Source organism: Nannospalax galili, unplaced genomic scaffold, assembly GCF_000622305.1.
Source record: "Nannospalax galili isolate Female #2095 unplaced genomic scaffold, S.galili_v1.0 scaffold18, whole genome shotgun sequence".
Lineage (NCBI taxonomy): Eukaryota > Metazoa > Chordata > Mammalia > Rodentia > Spalacidae > Nannospalax > Nannospalax galili.
The window spans coordinates 7572457-7588375 of NW_008346548.1; the positions used below are offsets into that span (position 1 = coordinate 7572457).

General features: G+C 43.2%; 1 protein-coding gene across 1 annotated transcript in view; it reads right to left on the reverse strand.

Annotated features, from left to right (window-relative positions):
• The window catches only part of Fstl1 (follistatin like 1), a gene marked incomplete in the record, with an annotated part of 58359 nt that overhangs the window by 2160 nt on the left and 40280 nt on the right, over positions 1–15919 (reverse strand). The window contains 8 exon segments of the mRNA XM_008842906.3: positions 90–763; positions 3793–3869; positions 6209–6319; positions 6637–6749; positions 8289–8407; positions 11810–11940; positions 13199–13231; positions 13961–14090. Of these exon segments, the coding sequence (XP_008841128.1) occupies positions 719–763; positions 3793–3869; positions 6209–6319; positions 6637–6749; positions 8289–8407; positions 11810–11940; positions 13199–13231; positions 13961–14090 (759 nt within the window).

Consider the following 15919-nt stretch of genomic DNA (forward strand, 5'->3'; position numbering starts at 1 on the left):
TCAAGGCCAGCCTGGTCTACATAGTTCCAGGCCAGCTGGGGCTACAGGGAGACCCTGTCTCAAAAAAAAAAAAAAAAAAAAGAAAAAAGAAGTCTTTTACAGAGAAATAGCACCTTTGGTAAAAACATATTTTAAAGTTTTGGTTAGATCTCCACAGAGCTTGAAGTACATTAAGTATCTGCATCATTTAAGTGTGTCCTCCCAGAAACCCCATCTGAGTCTGAGGGACACTGGTAAATAGTGGGACGGCTGTGTATTGAGAGGTAACAGCTGGGACCATGAGGAGATGCTGCAGGTCTGCCATGCTACAGTGGTGACAGTGAGGCTAAAGCAGCGGGGTTCCTCTCCACTGAGCTTCCCCACCCCTCCTGCAGCACAACTGCTCAGTCTTCCCTGGCATCACATGCTCTCCCTGCGGCCTCCTCGCAGCTGCCATGACCTCGGAAAGGCTTTGTTCAGACATGGGTCTGTTCCTCTGCCAGCCCGATGCAGTTTCCTTACTTGCCTCCAGCTCCAGGGCATTTATTTTCTCTTAAAGCACTCCTAGAAATGAAGGCTGTGGCCTTTCCCTCACTAGCCAGCCACCCCCATTTCCTGTACTGCAAAAACAAAATAAGATTCACTGCTAAACGAGCAAATATTGGTGACTTGGTGACTGTAGCAGACACTTGTGTATACCGGACTCAGTGCTGCTCCACACAGTGCTGTGTGCCTCTTCTTAGATCTCTTTGGTGCTCACTTTCTTGTTTTTTTCAGCTGTTTCCTTTAAGATGCAAGAAAAATAATCATTATGGAAACGTTATAAATTTGATGGCATTTGTCTGGGCCTCCAGACTTTCTGTAGCATGTAGTATCAACAGACACATTATTATACTGGATTATAGTTGTTAACTTGTCTGGCTCCTCTTTGGATGATTAACAACATGGCATGGTCATGTAGACTCTGTCTAATGAATTGGAAGCTGACCCTATATGAACTCCTATGAATGAAGCAAATCAGATATTATCATCCCAATGTTAAGGATAAATAAAAGAAAACAAAAGGAAGATGCTTTGACTCTAAGTCCCACAGAACTGTTAAGAGCAATAGGTTCTAGAGGCAGACTGTCTGGGCTTGAATTTGTTCAACTTTCCCAGTGTCCTTGGGCGTATTGTAAAATCTGTGTCTCAATGTCTTCAACTGTAGTAACATGGGGGCAGTACAGTACCGGTTCTTATCACAGTGCCTGACATATTCCTCCAGAGAAGAGAGAAAAATGGCCAGTAAGGATGTAGCATCATTAGTCATTAGAGAAATTAAAACGAAAACCACGAGAGACTACCACATGCCCAATAGGTCAGGTAAAATAATAATAGCACCAAACGGTGGTGTAGATGTGAAGAAAATGGAGAACACTGGTGAGGATCTACAATAAATGGTATTTGGAAAACAGCCTGGCAGCACCTCAGAGGTTAAATACAGAGTTACCGTATGACCAGCAATTCTATTCCTAGGCAGATAGGAGAACTGAAAAATGTATGTCCACATAGAAACTTCTACAATAATGTTCATGGCAGCGTCATTCACCAGAGCCCAAACCAGAATAACCTAAATATCCATCAACTGTCAAACAAATAAATACACAAAATGGTATGTGGAATGGTATTCAGCCATACGAGGAATGAAGTAGATTCATGCTGCAAGGATGATCCATTAAAACATTATGCTAAGTACAAGAATCAGACAGGAAAGGATCATTCTATGTGGCATCTCAGAACAGGCACATTTATAGAGTCAGAAAGTAGATTAGCAATCAACAAGAGCAGAGGGAAAGAAAAATGGGAGTGACTTCTACTGGGCATGGAGTTTCTTTTAGGGAGCCAAAAATGTTCTGGAATTAGATAGTGGGGGCAGTTGATAATCTTACTATGTAGACCAGTCTGGCCTTGAACTCACAGAGATCCGCCTGCCTCTGCCTCCCAAGTCCTGGGATGGCCACCACACCCAGCTAATAATTTCGTATTTTAAAAGATGAATTTTATGATACGTGAATTCTACTTCAATTTTAAAAATGAGCTAGGGCTGGGTGTGGTGGCACACGCCTTTAATCCCAGTACTCCAGAGGCAGAGGCAGGTAGATCTCTGTGAGATCAAGGCCAGGCTGGTCTACATAGCAAGTTCTAGGCCAGCAGTGGCTACAGGGAAACCCTGTCTCAAAATTTTTTTTTAAAAAGAAAAGAAAAAGGGAAAGCAAAGCAAAGACAAGAACAGAACAGACCTAGGAAATCATACTGAGAGTGGCAGCTGGCCTTTGGCAGACATGCTTAGTACTATACAGGACTCCACACCCAGCTGCCTTGCACTGAGGTTTCTCAGTGGCTTGACTTCTTACTGCCCACACCTGCATTTCTGCCTCAGGGCTTTCTCTGGTTTCGGGAGTGTACTCTGCTCACACAGGCTGGTGGACCGACAGGCCAGGAACTATTTCCTGGTGGAACCCTCCAACAGTGGCTGGTGGAATGTTTTGTAGAGATACCCCAGCTCCTTCCTTCCTCCAGCGCAGTAACTCTTCCTATAGTTTCCCAACAGGATTAAAATGCACCTGTACATGGTGGGACATGCCTAAACATATAACCTTTGCCTAATTCTTTCCTTGAAACATCTCTCTGCTGTTTCCTGGACTGCTTCCCACATAAATAACTGCTACTCGAGACTCGAGTCCTTGCCTCAGTGTCTGCTTCTGAGGGAATGCCCACCAACAGAAAAAAAAAAAACAAAAAAAAACTACTGGAATTCACTCTGCACTGTCTATGAGTCCACGATAACTTCTCCATCTTGGATGAAAGGGTTTCTATAAAGTTGGTTTTCTTTTTGATTGGCAGAGGGGTGGGGTTGAACTCATTTGGATACTCAAGACTGGTGAAATTGGGAAAATCAAGACTAGAAGCTTCTGCTCAAACTGACATGAGATTTCTATCGGACAATGACAATACATATAAGGAATGATCAATAAATATAAGCAAGTACAATATTTTACTTGCATTAAAATATTTTACTTCAGCAGTTTAGTGGTTTTTATTACCATTACATTCCCTGAAAAGTAGGTTAGGATTGTGGCTGGGCCTGGTCTATAAACAGGTAATGCAAGGTGCATACTGTTAAAATCACATAAGCTAGCAAAAGTCACGCTAGGGATCCAGTATTTCTCCAAACCATCATTCAAAGAATGCTTTCTTCCAGGAGATCTCCAACTCACTGACATAAAGCCTGAACAGAATTCTTGTTTATTATCTTCTTGGTCTCTGGAAAGGAGGGTCTTTGTCAATCACAGGTTGTTCTCGAGCTAGATGGACATTAACTTAAATTCACCCTGCTGTGGTCCAATCCCACTTATTTCATTCCTGAGTGTTGGCTACATACCTGTGCTGAGTGTGAGGGTAACAAGATGAGCAATCCATAGACTCTGCTCTAAGGAGTGCCTGGTGTTGGGGCCTGGGCTTTCAACACTGGGCACACAGGAAGCACTAACAGGTCTTCAGACCATACTCATTTGCAAATTAGCACCTGGCTGATTTCTACTTAAGCAGCCAATCAGCAAGTTGTGATCTACACTTGCTGGGGCCAGCTGTCCTTTTTGAGGACTCCTACAGGGAACTGTCTGCATTAGTTTGATAGTGTAGGTGAAGTGACATCATTTGGGATCTGCTGTGTTGAACAAAGTGGGTCTCCTGGGGCAATGGACAGTGTGTGAGTGGTGTTCCGAGCCTGGTGGCAACAGCAGTACTTGAACCAGCACTGTGGCTGCTACTCACCTGGTGCTTTTGGAGCTCCTGGACATATCTGGTCATCTCTTCCTCTGGGTGGGTCTGGGCCCCCTTCTGATTCTTTCCTGTAAGAGAACCAAAGCTCAGAGTAGCAGTAGCTGTGGAAACCCAATGAGGAATCTGCCTTACAAACTCTCCCATTTAACCTGTGCAAGGAGAGTAGTATTGCCCACATTTCTCTGAGTGCGAAGGATTCAAGGTAATATACTATGAACAATCTATCCCAAACTTCCTCTGGCTTCTGTTCTGTTCCAAGTTTCTCCTTTAAGCCACACCCACAAGACCAGCTAGTCCCATGGAAAATGCTTTGATGAAAATCTGGGTGCCGGCTCAGGAAATTCCTCTGGGGCAGTGATTCTCAACCATTCACACACCCTCACAATGTCCTAGAGAACACTGAAAAATGTAATTTCTGGCTCAGGATGTAGTTCAGTGATAAGAGTGCTTGCTTAACATGCACAAACCCCTGTGTCTTAATCTCCTAGCAGTACAAACAGATACATTTAAATTGCCTAGCTTTCATCTGCAGAGATTCTGATTTAATTGATGGTAGGTGGGAGGGTAGCTGGGTACGACTGTATTTTTTTAAAGGCTCTTTAGGTAGTTCTGTACAGCCAGGGTTGGTAACTACTACATCTAATAAGTATTTCTTAGGTTTACAGATAAAGAAAAGCAAGCAAACAAAAACTACACAAGTTTTCAAGCTCTTCTTTTTGCAGATCCCAATTTAGGTTTGCGATGGTACCCAGGAATCTGCTTATTAAATTTACCATTAGAAACACTGGATACAGCCATCACTTTGCCCCTCATAGCAACTTCCCTTGGCCCTGTCTTCATTTAGTTGCATTGTCTCAATGTCCCTGTTTGTTCTAAGACAACATCACTAGGTTTTGGGTGCTGGCCTAAAAATACCTCTTCAATTTCCTCTTTGATCAAAGGCCTTTACACCAATTTACATCAAGACATACTGAGGCCCCAGGGCCCTGTGCTGCTCTTTATATACACATAGAACTCTGAACTTCCTGGGATGGAGGGTGTGGAGTCCACAGCTTTGTGGCTATGGGAATGGATGAAGTCCCATGGAGGGTGATAACTTGGATTTTGTTTGTGTTTATATCCAGATCATCATGCTTAGGGCTCCATAAATCAGCTGCACATTGATTCCTGCATCTTAGAAATGGAAGACTTCCTTTACAAAGCCAGAACAAGAGCAATTAGATATAAGGAGGGGGAGTTCAGGGAAGACATGCTTAGGATGTTTACTGGTTGAGGCAGGCTTGGCCAGTGTTTAAGATGCCCTCTGATGGCTTTAGTAGTTACTGTATGTGTGTCTGGCTATCCCACAAATACGTATTTCCTGTAACTTCTAGAAAATTCAGCTTTCAAAACAGTGTCTTCCTGCTCTCTCAGCTATTTCTATGGTTGGGCTGGCCACATATTCTCCCACACGGAAGCAGACATGGTCCTGAGCAGTGACAGGCTACTGGTTTCCACTTACACTATTGGTAGTCCCTGGGCTCCTTCCTCATCTAGAATGCTTTCATGGGTCCTTGACTGCTGCTTTTCAGTCATTATCTTACCTGATCTTCCTGAATACAATTTTAGATACCGACCTTTTCCTGCCAACTTCTTAGAATATAACTTTAGGTCTAACTTTTAAACCTTGTTCTAACCAATATTTCCTTTCACACGTGATGTGACTCCCTTTCTAGAACTGTCTTCAACAATCTTCTCTGCTTTGCTTCTATCTGTTATTCGCTTGAGCTTGGCTTCCATGTAAGGCCCGCTTGATCGCTGGCATCACTGTAGCTCAGGTCCCTGATGGGAAGCTAGTGATTCCAACATATTCTTCAGCCTCTGCCCTGCCTCCCTAACTCGGACATCTTTATCTCCCTAACCCACCCTGACCATGTCTCAATTATCTTAACTTTATTTTTATAAAATTTGTTTTAGGATTACTCAATTCTATTATTTGAAAGATAGTCTTAAGATTTTTTCCTACTAGGTATGGCAGTTAGTCATTTTGATTTCCAAATTTATATGCAGTATTTCCATAAGAATTATGGAAATTCTAAAGTGCCATAAGGATTATGTAGGCTAATATTCAAAAGGCGGAAAAAAGAGCCTGACAAATCAGTGTTTTCTCACAAATCAGTGTTTTCTCTCATGCTGATTATTCCAGTCTCATATCAACATTTCCTCATGCCCTAGGTTATAGTCCTCTGTTGTTTGAGGCCTCTGGAGTGATTTTTACACTAACACCTCTGGAACAAGTGCTTCACCCACAATGCTGTTCCCGGATCTGCAGCTTCCAATCACTGGCCTTTTCCCCAACATCTCCACATTAAATTCTCTCATTCAAGTCACAACACTGCTCCTGCCTTTTGCCTGAGGCACAGCTCACCGTCACAGGTCATGGCTGTGCAGACCCAGTTTCCACAGGCACAGACACAGCGGTTACAGTCCACCTCGGTCTCAGCTCCATCTGCATACGTTTCATCCTCCAGGGCACACTCTGTTGGATCATAAATACAGGACACAGTTTGAATGTGAGGTGGAACAGGGTGTTTTGGGTACAATCTAGGCATCTACATGTCCCCTTTCCTGAACAAGACCTGCTTTGTCTCTCATAGGCACCATGTCTAGGCAAATGCCCAGTGAACTCATGGACTTTAACCTCATCATGAAGATGAGAAGCTGACAACCAGGCCAGAATCATGGTTGGAGGTGTGTTCAATTAGCTCTGGGGAATTCTATCACTTCCTTCCATCTTGCACCCCCTGTCCCCAATGCTTCCATCCCCAACAACTCTCAATTCTAGACTAGGCGCACTCTTCTCAGGAGGGTTGAAAGACGGGTTGAGGCACTTGAGGAACTCTTGGAAGCTGAGTTTCCAGTCTGCGTTCTCATCAGACAATTCAATGAGAGCATCGACACAGAGACCTCTGAAAGAAAACACAGGAGAAACACCATCAGCAAGTCCTCAGCTCCTTCCTAAGAAGGGAAGTGAGCATCAGGCTCATACACCTGGGGCTTGAGGCAAGATGACTTCACTGAAAGTGTTTATTTCTACATTGACCTGTCACACCATTATGCACAGTTAATCCCGTAAACATCTAACCTTTAGTTTATTAAGCTGGATATCAGATTACATGAGCTGTTCAAATGTTCCCTTCAAGACGACTAAAGTTTTGTATATAATTTTGCCTACCTTGATTAACAAATGCTCTCACTACATGCACACCTTCCTCTAGTGATTGCCTTTTCTTGTGCAACTATCAAGTCAAGCAGACCAGAACAATCAAAACAGATATGACAGATAACATGAAAAAGAATATAAGGGTTGAAAGAACTGAGATTTTTTTCGAGAATCTGCATTATCACGATTCTAGAAAGAACTCTTTAAGAAAAGTTTCACAGAACCTCAGCTCCATCATCCCCACTATTGACTAAGACATGAGCCCTGGCTTAACCACTTCCTACCCAAATGGCCTTGAGCTGGTTATTCAATCTTTCTGAGTCTATTTTCTTACATACAAAGGTAGGGGAAAGGTATTATCTAAATGCAGATTACCAAAATATGAAAGATTTGCTATACCTTAATGTCATGGACATTATTAAAAAAGAATCATAGAAGCTGTACTTTGAACTTCTTTTGAACAACAGAGAGGTGCTTTTTCCATGTTTAATTCTTACTGATGTACTGGAGCCACACCAGAAAGAAGGTTCTTAATTTAACATTTATTCTAAGATAATATCAGAAAAGAAGGACAGATGCTTGTAATAGGACAATCTACATGAGACAGCACTAATCATCTCAAACATCAGAACTGAAGCAATTTAGACCTAGAATTAGAGAACACATTAATATTACTCCTTCAGAAAATTAGCCAGTAGAACATCAATTGTACCACTCAAAAACAACTTGGGTGTAACATGACCTTGACAATTTATTCCGCCTTTAATCCCAGCACTTGGGAGTCAGAGGTAGGCGGATCGCTGTGAGCTCAAGGCCAGCCTGGTCTACATAGTAAGTTCCAGGACAGCTGGGGCTACAGGGAGACCTTGTCTCAAATAGACCAAAAAAAAAAAAAAAAAAAAGTACATTCTTTTGGGTTGGGGATTTAGCTCAGTGGTAGAGTGCTTGCCTAGCAAGCGCAAGGCCCTGGGTTCAGTCCTCAGCTCCGAAAAAAGGAAAAAAAAATAAATAAATAAAAGTACATTCTTTTTTCCTTGCAAGTTCTGAGCCAAAACAGTAACTACTTGGTAAGGTATCAGTGTTGCTATGCCCCATTTATAATGCTCCCAGAATAAATCCCACTTCTCTGTTTATTCCCCAGTGGCACTGGCAGCTCATTACACAGGAAGGGGTTCAAATCCCTTCTCATGGGCAGCTTCCACTCAGGGCCCAAGCCCAAGCCCTCACTCCTCACTCAAGTGTGCAACCTCCTCTCAGGACCCAGGTTCTAGCCCTCACTCCTTACCTGAGCAGCTTGTTGTTCTGCTGGTCAGCATAGGTGGTGATGTTGACGGCAGTTTCATTCTGCTCCACAAATTTCAGGAACTCACTGGAGTCCAGGTGAGAATCGCCATTGTCAAAGTTCTAGGAAGTGCATGAAGAGATTCAGGAGTTTAAAGAGCTCCTGTTCCACTGATGCCCTTTCAGCCTCACCCTTCAGTTCACACTATTCTTGATACATTTTAACCCTGTCCCAGCTTGGCCTTAATGAACTACTTATCATTTTGGCTCAAATAACGAGGCACAAAGACAAGGCAGTGGTGATTCAAGATGATCAGGTGAAAGTTGCCTGGACAAATGACTTTTCTTTTTTAGTATTGTTTATTTATTTATTATTTTTATTTTTTGTGTATGCATGTATTGCCTGCATGTAGAAAAGTGCACCGATGTTGTGCAATGCTCACGGAGAACAGAAGAGGCTGTCAGATCCCCTGGAACTGGAGTTATGGACAGTTGTTAGCTGCCATGTGGGTGCTGGGATTCGAACCCGGGTCTTCTGCAAGAACCAGTGTTCTTAACTGCTAAGCCATCTCTCCAGCCCCAACAAATGACTTTTCAATATGCTCCTGTTCAGTTCTCCTTTCATGACTACCGTGTGTCACATATTCTGTAGTTGTAAAATTTCCATGGCATACACAATGACAAGTATACATAAAACAGTATCACTCTTGTTCTGATCCCCAGAACAGGACTCAGATATTCTGTATGTACAGAATTTGCCCTGAGGAAATTTCCCTATAGTTCACTTGTAAAGTTGTGACTAGTTAGTTCAACACGTGTAATTAAATAAGCTTGGTCAGGGAGCATTCTGAGAACCAAAGATCTTTCTAGAATCAAAGTGTTGATTGTGGGGCAACTCTGTCATCTGGGCCTGATGACAGAGTGGGTGTAGGGAGGGGAATAGCCTTGTGCTGACCGCAGACCCACTCCCTGGGCACTCTGGACTTGGCACTACAGTTTAGCTGGCCCTAAAAGGCAGTACTGTGTGCTCACGCTTCAACGATCGCAGAGACCAGAATACAGGTCTGAAACTAAGGGGACATTTCAGCTCTTGACAGTCTCTTCTGGTACCTGCCCCAGAAACAGCATGAAACGCCCTTGGGGTCTCAGTCTTGGACTTAGCCAACCAGCTGCAAAGGCACAATACCTCCGCAGGCCTGTACCTGCAGCTCTATATCACATAGCAACGTTTTTCTCTTTGATGGTAGGATTGTAGAAAGGTAGAAAGATGAATGCATGCTTGGGAACTGTCCTTGTAAGCCCACACAGAGGACCTGGGTCAAATCAGGCACTCATTCACATACAGTCTCTGGGGTAATGGGGTATGTCACGCTAGTCAGGGAGGTAAGAAGGCTGGCTCCAGTTTCTTCCCATCTTCCAACAGCTTCCCCGTGGTGTCTGTCAGAAAGTGTGAGTGGAAAGGGCATGAAAAGCTCTTCAGTCTGGTATGAGTTTGCCAAAGAAGCAGTGATTGAACCATTTGTAGAGGGGAAGGGCAATTTTGACCTTACTCAAATTCTGATTACATTTGCCTCTTGACTGTTTGATGGGAGGAATGACAGCTGGGCTGGAGAGATAGTCTCTGGCTCACTGAAGTTTCTTTGAGACATGAGATCTCTCACCTACACGCAATTGTAGACCTAGTAGAAGGTACATCTCCCTCAGCTGCCTTGGAAGAGGAACTTTGTGTTTCTAAGGTATGATCAAACTTTTTTAGTTGGAAGAATTATCTAGAGAAAAACTGCAACTTTTTTGTTAGGAGCCTGCAAGAGTGTTACTGTTAGGGGATGTGCTGAGTGGCAATGTGGGTACTCTGGAATCAAATCTAGTAGCAGGTATCAGAGATGCCTGAGGCCAAGTGCCATCTATAAATGGTTACATGGTCCCAAGTGGCCTGTTGGTAGAAGTGTCCTGTGCTCCAGAGGTCCATGCCTTAAGCACAGGGTTAGTGCCTGCTTGCTACAGACACCACTCACTTGGCTTTGGAAAAAAACCATTTCTTTAAAAATTTTTTTTAAAATTACATTTATTTATTTATGGTGTATGCGTGTATGTGTGTGTATGGAGAGGTATGGGTGTGTGTGTGCACGTGTCACAGAAGATAACTTTCAGGAGTTGGTTCTCACCTTCCACCACATGGGTCTTGGGAATTGAACTCAATTGTCAGATTTGGCAGCAAGTGTCCTTACCTACTGCTGAGCCATTTCACTGGCCAAAGTCATTTTAAATTATTTTCTGCTCCTGTCCAATCTTCCTGCTCTGCAAAGTGATGTATTTTTCTGTAGAAGAGTACTCCTGCTGTGAGTATTGTCTGTGGGAGTGGCCGAGACACAGGGGAGAGCAAAAGAGCTGTTTTCTTACCCAGTGTAATCTCAAAAACTAGGAATCCAGAGACATTCTCTGCCACAGGGGAGGGAAACTTCTATCTAGTAACACAAGAGAAATCTTAAATGATCAAATATTCATTTCAACCCAATCTAGCATCTCTTTCTTTGTGGGCATCTCTAATACCAGTTAGAAGAACCCACAAACTAGGCTGGTGCTGAGCATGCTGGGTAGCCTGAGAGCAGGCAAGAAGCCCCTTAGCTAGTTAGGTGCTGGGACAGCAGGCTCTGGGAGCACACATGAGGGTGAGCATCCAAGGCAATGACTTTGAGATCTGTATCTGAACATGCAGGGCTTGGCCCTTATGGGGCAATGGGACCTACATGTGTGTCTGAGTGTAAGAAGTGGCTCTGTGTGATGGCACCTACGTGTGTGGTTTGTGTGTGTCTGGCATGTTGCAGGTGTGTGTCTATGCTTCTGAGTGTGGTGCTCCTGTGTGTCTGTATTCTTGTCAATCAGCTAGAAGAATGCCCTTAACCACTTCTTCCAATGACTCTCAAGCTTCTTGAATGAGCTCCATGTATGGTGTCCATACCTACTGCTAAATACTTTTTCCTTACTCATTTTCCTTTTTTAAAGCACCATTTTTCTGGGCCCCTAATGGAACTCTGTCACTTCAGCTATATACGATGGACAGCTACACTGCTGGGATTCAGAACAATCTCCAGACCCACAGTGCTCATTGACTGTTCTCAGGTGAAGAAGCTCTCAAAGTTAGTGACTTGAGAAACAGCAAGCAGGGAGAAAAATGCTGAAGTGCTGGGTCTGGCATAGCAGGAGGTGCTTTGATCAGCTTCAGAAGTGTTGCAAGGGCAGGAGAGGGAGCCTAGATGCATTTCTCATGACAGCCTCATGAAGGCTTTTGTGATTTTAAACCCTTCAACAGAACAGGACCTGCATGTTGAGTCCCAAAGGTCAACTGTTGGCCTCCAACTGATCAAACAGATTACAAGGCAAGTTTCACAGCTTCATGAAATGACTTATGATGAAGACGCATTTAAGAACTCTAAGGAGCTCTATTGTCTCCTGGTAGTTAGGAAATGGGAGGACAAGGTCTCCCCTTCTCTAGGACTGAACACTCTTGACCTCAACTCTGATTACCTTAAAGTACTTGTCTAGGATCTCACTGTAGTTGCTGCCTTTAGAGAACCAGCCATCTGGAATGATCTCAGCTTCCAGCCATTGGATGATGCGGCGTCGGAGCTCATCACGGTTGGCCTGATAGCAAACAACTACAGGGGAGAGAGGGATGTCAGGTGAGTGGGCAGAGGAGGACCCCAGGGTCATTAGCACCCACTATCTGGAGTCCACTGCCACTTCTATATCATCCCATTCAATCTTCACAGCATCCAGGGGGACAGAACCATTACACCCAGGATGCAAAACTGTAAACACAGGAGTCAAGTGCACATGTGTAAAATATCCATAAAGACTGTGGACGTTCAAACAATGCTGAAACGGAGGGAAATTGCTACTTAAGTAAGAAAAAAAGGAATAAAAATAAAGGATTTTTCATGAACTTTAGAGAGCTGAGGAGAAAATAATATCAATCACCAGAGCAGGTCTCTTGGCTCTAAGATAAGCTGAAATAATTAATATTCAATAAATGAGAATACCATAATTATGCCACTGGGTTTCTTTCTGTCTCACTAAATGGACTTTTCAAAACTTTCTCCGATCACCCTTTATTAGAAACAACAGAAAACAAGGCTAAGGAAGGGCCGTATTAAGGTCTGCTCTGGGTAGCTGCTGGAAAGCCCCATGGAAGCAACATGTGGGAGTTGGGTGGATGGGGAAGCAGGGCAGAGAAAGCTCAGACAGAATGGAGTTCCTAGCCCCTGGAAGACGACACATGCTGGGACATGAAAAGGACACAGGGCCAGAGGGATGAACACAGGCATTTCCACTTTGCCTTTCCTAGCTGTGTGACACAGAAGAACTCACTTAACTCTCTGAGTCTTAAATTTTCTCATCTCCGAGGTAGTTACAATGAGGCCTGCAAAGTGACTGTGAGATCTGGGATTAAAAATCATGTTGGAAATTTTATACATATTAATAGAAAGCCACAGAAGCAGGTGCACTAGTGTTTTTAACTATTCTCTTTCAAAAGAGTTGTGCCTTCTACTGGGCTCAAGACATGAGCATGGCTTTCAGGGCCCTGAAGGAAAGCTGAGTGACTATCCCTGCAGTGCAGTCGCTACTCAGCAAACATGGAAAACAGCTAACATTCAGACCGAATAGGTGCTCTGACTGGCAAACACCAAAAAGAACAGATTAATTAATTAATTGATTTAAAATGTAGTTGTGTAGTCTTTTTTTCTGAGCTGTGTTGAGCTCAGACCGAAAAAACAAAAGGCTAAAAGTAAATCAAAAGTCCTGAGTCAAAGAAGATCTTGTGAGGGCAGCAGGACTGTGGGAGACAAGATGCTCCTGCCATGAAAAGACTCCTCCCTAAGATGCCTGCACAGTGCAGAATGGCCAGTCACTCACCTGGGCTGGCAGATGGACTCACAGATTTCTTCTCTGTAAGACAAAAGGAGAAAACGTATACTGTAAAATAAAGAGTAAAAGAACATGTCTGTGTATTTCTAGGCTTGCAATCTTTTCATCATGTTGCCTTGAATTCTTATCTCCTTTTCTTTCTTGTAGGGTCTAAGGGTGGGGATCCTTCCTGCTTAAGGACAGTAATTGCCCTTCTGGATTTACATATCTTCCTGGCAGGTCAAGCAGTCCCTGAGATATTGATTATTTCATATGAACATTTAGCTCAGGGAATGGAGAGGAGACCTACATCTGGGATCCAGTTTCTTGTTTTCCACAGGAAGTCAAGGCTGGGAGGGCTGGAAGTGGGGATTCTTTCCACCCAACCTGGATGGCAATGATTAGAGTGAAAAGTAAAGCATAATATTACTAGGGCTGAGAAGTACCCAGATTTAAAAAGCAGAAAAAGGAGACATTTACCTACTTTTTCTAAAAGGAATAGAATTCCTTTAAGGACTTTCTTACTATCCTTGATTATTTATGTAGTTACCTTAGCTACTCTCCACATGCAAATGATGTTGGCAGCACCCCAGGATCTGATGCAAGAAACCCACAGGTCCCAGCCAGCTAGGCAAACCCAGCAGGCTTATGGATGTCAGGAGGGAGCATCTCCAACTAGCAAGGTGCTCCACAGCTTGGTGAAATGGTTGTGTGATCAGCCAGGCTTTCCCACGGCAAGAGCTGCCCTGCAGTGATGATGGCATGCCTTACCTTTGCAGTGTCCATCATAATCGACCTGGATCTTGGATCCAGTGAGGCAGGCATCTCGGTGCAGTTCACAGTGGTTGAGGTAGGTTTTGCCATTACTGCCACACACAGGCCTCTTGTGAGGTTTGCATTGCTGAAACAGACCCGCAAGAGGATGTTTGTGCAGGCAAGGATGCCAACACTTGAGGACGCATGCACACAGATGCACGCACTCCTGCACATGCATGAACACATATGCACATACCCATGCACACATCCATCTTGTCAGGGGACTCCCCACCAACAGAGATGGAGCCTGTATACTGGCAGGACACATAGAACCTCAGCTCATGTCATCAGTGATCTGCTTGATACAGGAGGCACTGCACTGCCTCCTGTTTACCAAGGTCATCTGTCTGTCCATCCTGGTCCAGTGTCATTCCTCCAGTAATCAAACACCTTACTGTGGCTGAAACATTTGTATCTTCCTCACAACTTGTGTTGGAACTTAACCCCTAATGCAATGGCATAAATAGACTAGACTTTCAGGAGGGAATGAAGTCATCGGGACTCCTTCCTCATGAATAGAATTAAAGTCTTTATAAAAGAGATTTCACAAAGCATTTGGCCCTTTGGCCTGTCTGTCTTTTGCCATGTGAGAATAGTGTTCAAGGGTCATTTGCAAGTGGAGTCTAGGCCTTCACCAGACATCAAATCTATTTGTTAATCTTACACATCACAGCCTCCACAACTGTGAGATGTACAATGATTTACAAATTGCTCAGCTCAGGCATTCTCTCATAGAAACACAAATGGAATAATCCAACATTCTATGATACAAAATACAAAAAGAGCTGAAAGCTGGGAATTTGCAGACTCATATGCATGTACATATGATCTGTCTATCTTTCTCTCTGTCTCTCTCTTTCTCTCTCTCTCCCCCCTTCTCTGTGTGCCTGTCTCTCTCATTCTTCCAGAGCTTACCAATTACAAGGATTTCTTGTTCTCTGTTGTATTTGGGAGGCATTTTGCTTTTGAACTAATTTCATAACTGCTGTTGTGAAGGCTGATGGGTGAATGACTACAGGAAATCATTATGGACAGGAATATGGAATAAAGTTCATCTCGTACGTAGGCTTGACTGTGGCTACTGGAGGTACCAAGGTCATAGGCAAGCTGTTTCTTCAGACTTCTGCAGTCTTTAAAAGGGTATTTGCAAAAGGATGTTATTGTTGCAGTTGCAAACAACTCAAGGAACTGTTTAAACGTTCATCTCTGAGGCAATGATTGGATAAAGGTGCACTGCTAAATATTTTGGGGCTATTTAAAATGAGTTAAAAGCCTATGCTGGTCTAGAATGCTTCCACAACATTCTTGAAGAGTGTAGAGTAGAGACTGCATAGACCTATGTCTACAAACAATACATTCTTATTCTGAACAAAACTGAGGAAACTTTATTGTTTATATTAGTATAGAAAAGTTAACTCCAGTTACCTCAGACTAATGGGATTGGAAGTTGTTCAGTTTGTACAAATATCTAAATACCAATTACCACTTGACATATAAAGCAATTTGTAATTTTAAAATTATTATTTAATTTTATGTGTAGTAACACAATACAGTTTACATATTAAATAACACTATAATAAAGTGATTTGATGTAGGTTTTTGTTGTTGTTGGTTTTTTTTTAGGGTCTTACTATGTAGCCCCAGTTGGCCTGGAACTCACTATGTAGACCAGGCTGGCTTTGAACTCACAGAAATTTTCCTGCCTCTGTCTCTGGAGTGCTGGGATTAAAGGTACGCACTACCATGCCTGGTGATTTGATGCAGTTTTAGACAGAAAGAAGAAAAAAGGGCAAAATTTCAGGTTACAAAATTGCTCTTCCTAGAACATTTTTTTAATAAATCACTTTTTCGGGCCTGGAGAGATGGCTCAGTGGTTAAGAATACTGACTGTTCTTGCAGAAGACCCGGGTTCAA